Raw genomic sequence first — 13,317 nt, 5'->3', positions numbered from 1 at the left:
TTTGTGTGCATGTGGATAGTCTCCTCACAGTCTGTGCCCTCTGTGTGGACACCTACTGTGCTGTGTCCCACCAAGTGGCTGTGGGATTCTATTGTTCAGGAAGCGGCAAGGGCTCCTCTGTAATTCTTGCTTCATTTTAATGTTCTAGCTGTGGGATTATTTATCTTTTCTTGTTGTTTTAACATTCTTTGAGCCCTTTTAGTTTGAGGCCTTATATTTTTTCTAAGTCTCAGAGGCTTATGGAAGTTTCTTTCTGAAAATATTTTTCATCATCTCCACGTATTTTTTCCCATCCAAGTATACTATTATGTGGAAGTTGATTTCCTTCATTTCTCTATTCCGAATCTCTTGATTTTATCTCTTCTTGATGTCTTGTGGCAAAGTTCCTTAAGCCTGATATTTTAGCTTATTAATTCATTCAACTCTATCCTTTCTACTCTTCAATCCATTTACCCATTAAGTTTATTTCAGTCACTATACTTCTCATGCCCAGTTTTTTTATTTCTTCATTATGATATTTTCTTCCTGCTTTATCTCTAATATCTTTCCTTAAGTTTTTTTTTTAGGATTTTATTTTTTAATTATCTCTACACCCAACGTGAGGCTCGAACTTACAACCCTGAGATCAAGAGTCACCTGGTCTCCCGACTAAGCCAGCTGGGCGCTCAAGTTTGTTTATTTTTAAGCTTTTATTTTCTATTTTTCTCCTGTGTCCTGAGGATATTAGTCACTCTGGCTCACGAGATGTTTGAGGTGGGTGAAGAAAGCTACAGGCAGCTTTGTGCCTAGTTTGTGCCTCTCCTACTGGGTTTAGAGTATGAAGGTGAGCATTGGGTTGCAGGAGAGGACTTACCCGGGGTCATTACATTGTGTGAAACCCCTTCCAAGGCCCTGCATTTTTCAAGGTCTGTTTCCCTCTGTTAAAAACTCCTAGCCCACCAAGCACAAAAAGTAGTGGTGAGAAGAGGGAGCATGTGAACATAGAAGGACCATCCAGTACCATCTGTGCAAGTCCCGACCAGCTGGCTCCACAGCACCCACTTGTTACTCTGCAGCCCATTGACATTTTTAGGGGCTGACAATCTTCCTGCCCTGTAACCACAATTGCCTGTTAAAGAAAATGTTGGAGAGAAAAATATTTACCAAAATAACTTGCACCACACCCTGTCATCTCTGCTGTCTGGCTCTTGTCTGCTCTGCCTGTATTTTCACCCTATATTGGGACCAGATTTCTCTATGTTGTTCCAGGAATTTCTGTCCATATGTAAACACAAATGAATTTTTTTGTTTAGTATAGGTTCATACTATAAATACTGTCCAGCAACTTGCTGTTTTTAAAATGGCTGATTACCATGATTGATTGCATATGAAAATAGTTTGTACTTAATAAAATACAGCTTTGGGGGATCCCTGGGTGGCACAGTGGTTTAGCGCCTGCCTTTGGCCTGGGGCGTGATCCTGGAGACCCAGGATCGAATCCCACGTCGGGCTCCCAGTGCATGGAGCCTGCTTCTCCCTCTGCCTATGTCTCTGCCTCTCTCTCTCTCTCTCTCTCACTGTGTGCCTATCATAAATAAATAAATAAATTAATTAATTAATTAATTAAAATAAAATAAAATAATTTTAAAAAATAAAATAAAATACAGCTTTAATATATATGTGTATTTGTGTGGTTTCCATATCCCTTTTACACTGAGGTGTCTGTATAGTATCACCTTATCTTAAATATAATTTTAAGTTAGTTAGATAGAGTGCAATTGTTAGTGTTCTGTGAAGCACTTTTTAAAAAAATATTTTATTTATTTATTTATTTATTTATTTATTTATTTATTTGAGAGAGAGAGAGAGAGAGAGAGAGCTCTTAAGCAGAAGAGGTGGAAGGGGAGGGAGAGAATCTCAGGCAGACTGTGCTCTGAGCAAGGAGCCTGACATGGGGCTGTATCTCACGACCCTGAGACCATGACCTGAGCTGAAACCAAGAGTCAGATGCTTAAATGACTTGAGTCACCCAGGTGACCCTATGAATCACTTGGTAATTGCCCTTGGTTCTTTTAGGTTGTTACGAATTTTTAAATATTATGATACTAAAATAAATCTTTGTAGATATAGTGTTTTACATTTATAGATCATTTTCTAGGATGGATTTACAGAATGGATCAAACAGGTCAAAAGGATCAGCATTTTTTATTCTTAACCATGTAAAGGAGTACTTAGAACATAATAGGCATCCAAATAATGCTTACTGGATGAACAAATATTACAAAAATTACTTTACAATGGATATACCAATTTTCATTCCCTTTTTTTTAATTTTTATTTTTTTCCTTTTTTTTTTTTTTTTAAAGATTTATTTATTTGACACAAAGAGAACGCATAAGTAGGCAGAGTGGCAGACAGAGACAGAGGGCAAAGCAGACTTCCCGCTGACGGGGAGCTCAGTGAGGAGCTCCATCCCAGGACCCTGGGATCATAACCTGAGCCGAAGGCAAATACTCAACCACTGAGCCACTCAGGTGCCCCCCAATTTTCATTCTTAGTGAGTATGAGATTGTATTCCCACACCATCTTGTACTTATATTATTCTGATGATGTGACTGCGATCAGAAGAATTCTATATCTATCTTTAAAAAAAATACTATCAGATGATATAACTAAGGTTCTCTTTTTTATTTTCACCCACTAGATGATTGAACATATGTTTTCTTACAGGACTGAATTTGCGCTTAAAGAAATCATGTCCTCTGGAGGTGCTGAAGATGATATCCCACAAGGAGAGAGAAAAACAGTTACGGATTTTTGTTACCTTCTGGATAAGTCAAAGCAGCTGTTCAATGGATTAAGGTTAGTGGGCTCTTGATGTCTTAAAATTTTCTCATTCTGTATTTTTTCCATGACTTGTGTATGGTAAGTTTCTGAAAGTTATGGATAGACTATTTTATAAATACCTGTAGTAGAGGTTATGCTTTTTTCTTTGACACACTTCATTCTCAGATGAAAATGTGCCCAAGATTGCGAATCCGAGAAACCACCAATGAGCTGACACTGATGCAAACACACCAGGGTTTATTTACAAGCTCGAGCCTGGGTCCAAGTATACCCGACACAGCGGAGCAGGGACTTGGACCCTGAGACTAAGAGGCGTAGCAGCTTTATAGGGGCCAGTGGCCCATGGGATACACAGAAAGTTGCACAGTCATGTCGGTCCACACGCAGGTGGCCAATTGAATTACATCTTACCCCATAGTATCCATTTGAGCTGGCCTGTTACTTTGGTCAGAATAGGCACACAGTTTTGGTGGGCACAAAGCAGGGTTACATTGTTATGAGCCGATTTCCAATTAGGGTGTGCCCAGCGGCTTGACTAGGGTGGGGCCGCGCCTTAAGCAATAAGCAGGTCATGTGAGGGTCATACAGGAGGTGCCCGGGTGTAGCACAAAATGGAGTTAGTCCTGCTCTGCTTGTCCAGGGGTAGGGGATTTTTGTTAAATTTCCTGGGTCAGGAAAAAACAATAGGAGAGAGGATAATTTCTATTGTTTTATTCAGGTTGAGAAGAACTATTTTGTTAGATTTTTTTTTTTTTAAGATATTATTTGTTTATTCATGAGAGACAGAGAGAGAGAGAGGCAGAAACATAGGCAGAGGGGGAAGCAGGCTCCCTAGGAGGAGCCCAATGTGGGACTTGATCCCAGGACCCCGGGATCATGCCCAAGCCAAAGGCAGATGCTCAACCACCCAGGCATCCCTTGTTAGATGGTTTTATATACATTGTTCCACATCGTACCTGGTTTACATCTGATTTTACACATTGGGGTATTGAAGTTAATGTGTCTTTTGAGAAGACATTTACAATTGTAAAGATAATTACAGGATCATCAAATGAATCCTCCTTGACCACTGAATCTAAAGTTATGCTTTCAATCACTTTATTCCTATATTCATTTAATTTTTTTTTTAAATAAAACATCACTATCTTGAGCAACCTTACTGATTTGCTTATAATGTCTACCTACATAAAATTAAATGTTTCTACAAGCGGATCCTGTTTGTTGTAGTTTTCCTAGTACATAAGCCAGGGTCTGGCTCATTGCAGATACTTTGTAAACATTTGTTAAATGAAGGATTCCAAAGACAGTATTAACTCCTAAGCTCTGCTGCTTCCTATTTTGTGCTACAGCAGAATCTTTGAGATCAACTTTTGCTTTTGCTAATAATCAGAACAATTGCATCTTTTTAAAGAATTATTTTCATTATAATTCAAAAAATAAAATTTAAAGCATAGGTTTTAAGTCTTCTTTTTTCCTCCTGGAATGTCATAAATCTTTAAAATTTACATGCTTAAACCATTTTCTTGTTTGATCTCCAGTATTATCCAGGTCTACCTTATTTATTCAGCATTTATTGAGCCCTAGTATGTACCACATTCTGTATTGGGTACAGTGATTCAAAGATAAAACTACCAGTCTCTGCCATCAAATAATCTGTGACGACATTATAAAAACACAAAATCCATGGCCATCTGAGGCTCACTGCTAGCCTCAGATTTAGCATATCTGTTAAGCAAATTTCCTACATGCCTTTGTGTGCTTGTTGAAATTAAAGCAAATAAAGTTAAGGGAGTAGTAGATTTAAAGAATATGAAGGCATTTACAAGTTTGCATGAAAATCCTTTGTGACTCCGAAACTCTTATTCCGAACTCTTAAAACAGTAACAAAGTTATAGTACCTCCAAAACTCTTATTCCCAACTCTTAAAACAGTAACAAAGTTATAGTAGCTCCGACCTCTTCCCTTCCCCCTCCTCCTCTCCCTTCTAATTTATGGAGCTGTATTTCAAAAAGTAAAATATATCTAAAGTTTATAATTTTTTTAAAAGATTTTATTTAGGGGATCCCTGGGTGACTCAGTGGTTTAGAGCCTGCCTTCAGCCCAGGGCATGGTCCTGGAGTCCCGGGATTGAGTCCCACATTGGGCTCCCTACATGGAGCCTGCTTCTCCCTCTGCCTGTGTCTCTGCCTCTCTCTATCTCTCTCTGTGTGACTATCATAAATAAATTTTAAAAAAAATTAAAAAATAAATCTTAAAAAACAAAAAGATTCTATTTAGGTTATATGAGAGACACAGAGACAAAAACATAGGCAGAGAGAGAAGTAGGTTCCTTGTGAGGTGCCTGCTATGGGACTTGATCCCAGGACCCTGGGATCACAACCTGAGTCAAAGGCAGACGCTTAACCACTGAGCCACCCAGGTGCCCCCGAAGTTTATAATTAAATGCTTTAGTATACTTACAGAGTGGTATACTAGCAACACAATTTAATTTTAGAATATTTAATCATCCCCAGGAGAAACCCCATACCCCTTATCTGTGATTCCCCCTTCCCTAGTCCTCAGCCCTTGGGGACCACTAAATCTACTTTCTATATCTATGTATTTACCTATTTAGGATTTTTCATATAAATAGAACTATAAAGTGTATGGTCTTTTGGACTGGCTTCCTTAACATTTTTTTTGAGGTTTATCTATGTAGTAATATGTATCAGCACTTTATTCCTTTTATTACAGATTAATATTCCATTGTACAGATTTACTATACCCTATCTAGTCATCAGTTGATCGACATTTGAGTTATTTTGCACTTTTTGCCTGTTATGTATTCATACTGCTATGAACATTTTTGTACAAACTTTGTGTGGAGATACTTCCAGTTCTTTTGAGTGCAAACCTTAGAGTGAAATTACTGTCATAGGATTCTCTGTGTTTAACCTTTTGAGGAACTTCCAGACTTTTTCAAAGAAGCTACACCAACAGCAATATATGACCGTTCCAGTATCTCCACATCTCGCCAACGCGTGTTACTGTCTTTTTTTTTTTTTTTTTTTAGGATTTCCTTAGTAAGTTTTTCTTTAAAAAAATTTTTTTTTAATTTGAGAGAGAGAGATAGAGCTGGAGTGGGGGAGGGGCAGAGGGAGAGGGAGAAGCAGACTCCCTGCTGAGGAGGGTGCCAGATGTGGGGCTCAATCCCAGGACCCTAAGATCGTGACTTGAGCCGAAGGCAACGGATTAAGTGTCCCCTTTTAAAGTTTATTTAAAACTTACTTAAGGGTAGCCCTGGTAGCCCAGCAGTTTGGTGCTGCCTTCAGCCCAGGGTCTGATCCTGGAGACCTGGGATTGAATCCCGCGTTGGGCTCCCTGCAGGGAGCCTGCTTCTCCATCTGCCTGTGTCTCTGCCTCTCTCTCTCTCTCTCTCTCTCTCTCTCGTCTCTATGTATTCTCATGAATAAATAAATAAAATCTTTAAAAAAATAATAAAACTAAAAAAAAATAATAATAATAATAAAACTTATTTAAGTAATCTCAACACCCAGTGTGAGACTCGAACTTACAACCCCGAAATCAAGAGTCAGATGTTCTTCCAACTGAGTCAGCCAGGCCAGATGCCCCTTTAAGATTTTATTTTATTTTTTAAAATTTAACTTTATATATATATATATATGTATATATATATATATAATAATTATATATATAAATAATATATTATTATATATATAATATATAACATTATATATGTATAAATAATATATATATTAGACTCCATGCCTGACATGGAGTCCAGTGCAGTGTTTGAACTCATGACCCTGAGATCAAGACCTGAGCTGAGCTCAAGAGTCAGATGCTCAACTAACTGAGCCGCGTAAGGCACCCAAGATTTTGTTTTTTATTTTTTAAAAGATTTTATTTATTTATTTATTTATTTATTTATTTATTTATTTGAGAGAGAATGAATGAGCACGAGAGAGGGAGAAAGAGAGCACAAGCTGGGGGAGAGGCAGAGAGAGAGGGAAAAGTGGACTCTCCATTGAACGGGAGCTTGATATGGGCTCAATTCCAGGACTGAAGGCAGACACTTAACGTACTAAGCCACCCAGGTGCCTCCCCCCAAGACTTTATAGATAGAGCAAGCTCCAGTGGGGTGGGGGGAAGAAGGAACAGAGGGAGAGGGAGAGAGAATCTCAAGCAGGCTCTGTGCCCAGCATTGAGCCCAACAAAGGACTCCATTTCACGACCCTGAGATTATGACCTGAAATCATGACCTGAGCCGAAATCAAGAGTCCGACACTTAACCGTCGCCACCAAGGCACCTCAGCCAAATGCCTATCTAATCCTTTGATCATTCTTCAAATTGGGTTATTTATCTTAAGTTAAAATTGTTCTAGATACAAATCCTTCATGAGATATAATGATTTGCAGATGTATAATTTTTCATTCTGTGGGGTGTGTCTCCACTTTCTTGATGGTATCCTCTGAAGCAGAGAAGCTTTTATTTTAGTAAAGTTCCACTTGTTATTCTCTTTCATTGTTGGTACTTTCGTTGTTAGTGCTGTGTCTAAGAAATCATTGGCTAACCTGAAGTCATCAAGATTTACCCTTGTTCTCTTCTTTTATGGTGCTATCTTTCACATTCAGATCTGTGAACTATTTTGAGTTAATTTTTGTGTGTTGTGTGAGGTCTTAGACATTTTTTAAATCAGAAAACCTATTTTTTCAATTAGTTATTGCATTTCTTTCATATTTTTCTTTCTTGTTCCTTGTTCTCCTTCCTCGCTTATAATTATAATGCTTAGTTTAAATATTCAGCCCAAATCTTCTGCAACGATATAGTGTCTTTGATTTTCATCTCTATTCTTTCTTTCATAATTTTCAGAAAATATCTCTGAAATTTGTCCATCATATATCAGACGTATTTCTTTTTTTATTCACTACTTATAAGACATATTTTGTCTTGTCATTTCATGTCAGCACTTTTTGCTATACTGCTTTTAAAAAAACTAGATATTATATATTTGACCAAAAGTCAAATATTATATATTTGACCAAAAGTTTACTAACTTCTCTCTCTCTCTCTCTCTCTCTCTCTCTCTATATATATATATATATATATATATATATATATATATGGTGGTTTTCTTTTTTTTTTTTGGTTTTATTTATTTATTTGTGAGAGACACAAGAGAGGCAGACATAGGCAGAGAGAGAAGCAGGCTTCCTTCAGGGAGCATGATCTGGGACTCGATCCCAAGACCCTGGATCACAGCCTGAGCCAAACAGATGTTCAGCCAGTTAACCACCCAGGTCCCCTTTCTCTAATATATTCTTATTTGAATATAAGAAATGAATATAAGTTAATATAAGAAGTATAGTATGAGTATGTTTTCACTGAGTATGTCTGAGAAGCATATTGAATTTAGTAATGGCATTTCCCTTCTTTTTTTTTTTAAGATTTTATTTATTTATTCATGAGACACAGAGAGAGAGAGGAGAGAGAGAGAGAGAGAGAGAGAGAGAGAGGCAGAGACACAGGCAGAGGGAGAAGCAGGCTCCATGCAAGGAGCCCGACGTGGGACTCGATCCCAGGTCTCCAGGATCAGGCCCTGGGCTGAAGGCGGCGCTAAACCGCTGAGCCACCCGGGCTGCCCGGAATTTCCCTTCTTAAAAAGGGATTATTTTCCTAACCTGATTCTGAATCTTAAATGAATCATAAACTCAAGTAATCTTCTGCTAGAGACTCTCTGCCTGGCTAAAATCACTCTGAAACTACTACAACAGTAACAGTAACACATTTCTACACAGCACCCTACAGTTTGTAAGTCTCTTTTTTTTGTTTTGTTTTTGAAGATTTTATTTATTTATGAGAGACAGAGAGAGAGAGGCAGAGACACAGGCAGAGGGACAAGCAGGCTGCATGCAAGGAGCCTGATGTGGGACTCGATCCTGGGAATGCAGGATCACGCCCTGAGCCAAAGGCAGATGCTTAACTGCTGAGCCACCCAAGAATCCCTGTAAATCACTTTCAAGTGCATCTTTATCTTTAAGCCACATGATGACAGTATATGTAGTATCCAAACACCTGCTAACTAGGACTGCCTGCCTGGCTCAGTTGGTTGAGTGTCCTAACTTTTGATTTTGGCTCAGGCCGTGATTTAAGGTTATGAGATCTAGCCCCGCATCAGGCTTAGCACTCAACAGGAAGTCTGCTTAAGATTCTTTTTCTCAAAAAAAAAAAAAAAAAAAGATTCTTTTTCTCTCTCTCTCTCTGCCCCTCCCTCTGCTCTCATGCACATATGCTCTCTCTCTCTCTCTCTCTCTCTCATATAAATAAGTCTTCAAAAAAAAATAGCTGCTAACTAGAATTGAATTGTTTTATTTCACTCTTTTTTTTTTTTTTAAAAGACACATTTATTCAGCGTCATGATCAGACTATTACATTTAGCAATCAACAGCATGGGTGCAAAAAAAAAAATCTACATTAAAACCCTTTGTTGGAATGCTTTACACTTTCCACAGAACAGAAACTAAAATAACCTGTTATACAATTAGTCACAAATACAGTCCTCGAGTTTTTTGCCCATACACATGAGTATTGTCTAAAACATGTCTTCTTTGTAGCAGCTAGGCCCTGCCACCACTGTGCTTGGCTGAGTTCACAAATCTGTTGTGACCTGTAGCTTCCCTGTCACTTCTCTGGCTCTCCTCTCCTGCTAAGCTTTGTTTCCTGGCAGTAATTAAAACCTTCTGCCACTGCCATAGCTGCTGCTGCTGCTGGAACCGCCATAGCCACCTTGGTTTCGTGGTTTGGCAAAGTATTGGCCTCCACCACCATAGGGGCCAGAGCTTCTGCCTCCAAAATTTCCTCCTTTCATGGGTCCAAAATTTGAGGATTGATTGTTGTAATTGCCAAAATCGTTATAGCTTCCGCCACCTCCAAAGTTGCTTCCACTACCACCGCCATAGCCGCCTCCGCCTCCTCCGTTGTTATAGCTGTCATAGCTGCCACTCCCGCCATAGCCACTGCCCTGGTTTCCATAACCCTGTCCACCACTTCCATAGCCTCTGCTTCCTCCAGAGTAACCAGGGCCGCCTCCTCCATAACCACCATCATTACCAAATCCGTTATAGCCATCCCCACTGCCACCATATCCACCACCACCTCGACTGCCACCGAAGCCACCTCGACCACTGAAGTTCCCTCCACAACCAAAGTTGTCATTCCCACCAAAACCACCTCCACGACCACCACCAAAGTTCCCAGAACCACTTCGGCCTCTTTGGCTGGACGAAGCACTAGCCATCTCTTGCTTCGATAGGGCTTTCCTTACTTCACAGTTGAGGCCATTCACAGGATGGTATTTTTGAATGACAATCTTGTCTACAGAGTCATGGTCGTCAAAGGTCACAAAAGCAAAACCTCTCTTTTTACCACTGCCTCGGTCAGTCATGATCTCAATCACTTCAATTTTCCCATACTGTTCAAAATAATCTCTTGGATGATGTTCTTCAGTGTCTTCTTTAATGCCACCGACAAAAATCTTTTTCACAGTTAAGTGGGCACCGGGTCTCTGAGAATCCTCTCGGGAGACAGCCCTCTGGTTCCACGACTCTTCCGTCCACCTTGTGCGGCCGGGCGTTCATGGCCGCGTCCACCTCCTCCACGGTGGCGGACGTGACGAACCCAAAGCCTCTGGAGCGCTTGGTGTTGGGGGTCTCTCATTACCACACAGTCCGTAAGCGTCCCCCATTGCTCAAAATGGCTCCTCAGACTCTCATCGGTCGTTTCGAAGCTCAAACCTCCGATGAAGAGCTGCCGCAGCTGCTCGGGCTCTTTGGGAGACTCTGACTTAGACATGACGGCGGTGGGAGGGGAGACTTTAACGATGCTTACTCGCGGCGTCCAGGGGCAGAAAGGACTATTTCACTCTTTTTGAACTGTTGTTTGTGCAAATATATTTTACCAGCTCAAATGTGTCTCACTTTGATCTCTTTAAGTGCCCTGTTAATCACACTGGTTTTATTATTTTTTTATTTTTTAAATTTTATTTAGTTTTAAAGTAATTGCAGGGGCAGCCCGGGTGGCTCACCGCCTTCAGCCCGGGACATGATCCTGGAGACCCAGGATCGAGTCCCACGTCGGACTCCCTGCATGGAGCCTGCTTGTCCCTCTGCCTGTGTCTCTGCCTCTCTTTCTCTCTCTCTCTCCGTTTTTCTTATTAATAAAATAAATAAAATCTTTTTAAAAATTTTAAAAGTAGTTGCAGAGTAAAATTGTATCTGTGGGGATGGTGGGAAACCCTATTACATGGAGAAAGTTGGGCAGCCCAGGTGGCTCAGCGGTTTAGTGCCACCTTCAGCCCAGGGTGTGATCCTGGACACCCGGGATCGAGTCCGACATCGAGCTCCCTGCATGGAGCCTGCTTTTCCCTCTGCCTTGTGTCTCTGCCTCTTTCTCTCTGTGTGTCTTTCATGAATAAATAAATAAAATCTAAAAAAAAAAAAAAAAAACCATGGAGAAAGTTGTATGAGTCTAATCTTTAGGACTGTTCATTCATTGTTGCAGGAATTATAATATGTTTATGATGCCTATTTCAATATAGTTCTTGAGCACTTGAAACTATTTCAAGACTTAATCCTCTTGACTCTTGTTCTTTGAAATATTCAGTACATAAAGACACAGGCCCCACCAGTTTGAAATTTCCCTTCTTCATTTGTTAAAAGTCAGTGGTTTCGTCAGTATATATGTGTAACCTACAGGTATCCTAAATTGTTACTTAGAAAGCAATATTTTCTCTACTCCTATATTGACTGCCTCCCAGATGTGGAGTAGTACTTTCCTAACGTGCTATTTTAAAATTTCACAATACTAATACTGAAAAATTTTGGCCTAGAAGAATGGGTAAGCAAATTCATCAGGGATTTATTTTCAGTATTTTGTGTGCAAGGCCCTCTTTATTTTAAACAGTCTTACTTATTCTATGATAAATATGGTGAGTAAAGAATCTATATTCTCTGAATGCTTTTGGATTGCTGTTTGAGAGGGATGTGGCTCATGGCAACACTGGTCTATAGTTTTACTGAGAGATTAGTACTTAGACTCTCTTCCTTTTTCTTTTCATTTTTTAAGAAAATCTGTTTTACACACAAACATGGAATAATATAAACTATTAACAGATTTTGATGGGTATATAAATGAATGGTTGGCCATGATACATGTTTCAGTGAAAAAGCACAGATTGTAAAAACAGTAATGCTCCTCATGATCTTGACTTACCAAACATTCTGCCGGTATCCTGTTTTTGATGCCCTGTACCATAATAACTCTGAGTGGAGACTGCTGGTTCTGAGTGCCCAGTCAGTTCCCTAACCAAAGCCCAAATATATTTGGTGGCTGATTTTCTCTAAGTATCTAGTGCATGTACAGTGTGCTTATTTATATAAATGAAAGCTCTTTGTTCAGTATTAGATCTTGGTTGGCAAGGCCTCCCTCTGTTATCAATTATGTGGGTAATGTTAGAGTTCCCCAGGGTGGTGAGTTGGGGTGTGTGGCATTCTTCTCCACGCTACTCTCTCATTCCCCCTCCAAAGCACTTTAAGTTATGCAAATTAAACACCTTCCTGCTTTTAAGAGTTGATAGAGTTTTTGTGGGGTTTCTTTTAAAATAGAGGCGATTTCAGGACACCTGGGTGGCTCAGCAGTTGAGCCTTTGGTTTAGGGAGTGATTCCGGAGTCCCTGGATGAGTCCCACATTGGGCTCCTTGCGTGGAACCTGCTTCTCCCTCTGCCTGTGTCTCTGCCTCTCTGTCTCTCATGAATAGGTAAATAAAATCTTTAAAAATTAAAGTAAAATAAAATAGAGGAGATTTCTTGGGAAAAATTAAAAGAAAGTTTTTTTTTGTTATCTTTGTCTGTATAGGAAACAGGTCACAGTGCTTATAGAGAACAAGAAATATATTGGTGGTGGTCTGGACCAGCTTTGGGACCTGGTGAAATGGGGACAGTGGGGTCCAAGCTGGAGTTGCATGACTCTCTTCATGGGTCTTCATGGCTCTCTTCATGGATCTCTTCATTCCGACGTTCCTTTCACTGTTAGGGATTATCTTTTGGCTAGCCTTCCTTTGTGTTACTGCTTTTTTTGTTTTTCTTTTTTCCTTTTAGAGAGAGAGAAAGGAGGGGTGGGAGGCGATAGGGGCAGAGAGAGAGAGGATCCCAAGCAGGCCTCATGCACAGCATGGAGCCCAACTCAGGACTCAGTTCCATGGCCCTGAGACCATGACCTGAGCTGAAATCAAGAGTCAGACGCTTAACTGACTGAGCCACCTTGGTGGTCCCACCTTTTTTCTTGAGTTCACAAACTAGTTATTAAATTTAGTATAATATACTTGCAGACAAGTACAAACATTATAAATGTATTTTTTACAGACAGAGCACATCTATGTGGTTTGTACTTGGATAAGGAAATAGAACATATAGTGTGCCTCTGCAACCCCCGT

At 39.8% G+C, this 13,317-nt stretch overlaps 1 protein-coding gene across 3 annotated transcripts in view; it reads left to right on the top strand.

Moving 5' to 3' along the window:
- Positions 1 to 13,317, top strand: part of SCAI (suppressor of cancer cell invasion) — a 158,148-nt gene that overhangs the window by 85,151 nt on the left and 59,680 nt on the right. For all 3 annotated transcript variants that reach the window (XR_005983072.1, XR_005983071.1, XM_041724840.1), the window contains exon 3: positions 2,710 to 2,841. Coding sequence is in view for 1 of the 3 variants with exons in the window: in XM_041724840.1 (XP_041580774.1) it covers positions 2,710 to 2,841 (132 nt within the window). In the remaining 2 variants the exon portion in view is untranslated. The remainder of the gene's footprint in view (positions 1 to 2,709; positions 2,842 to 13,317) is intronic.

The sequence above is a fragment of the Vulpes lagopus genome, chromosome 12 (genome assembly GCF_018345385.1).
Source record: "Vulpes lagopus strain Blue_001 chromosome 12, ASM1834538v1, whole genome shotgun sequence".
NCBI lineage: Eukaryota > Metazoa > Chordata > Mammalia > Carnivora > Canidae > Vulpes > Vulpes lagopus.
This window is presented reverse-complemented; position numbering and strand designations above follow the sequence as displayed.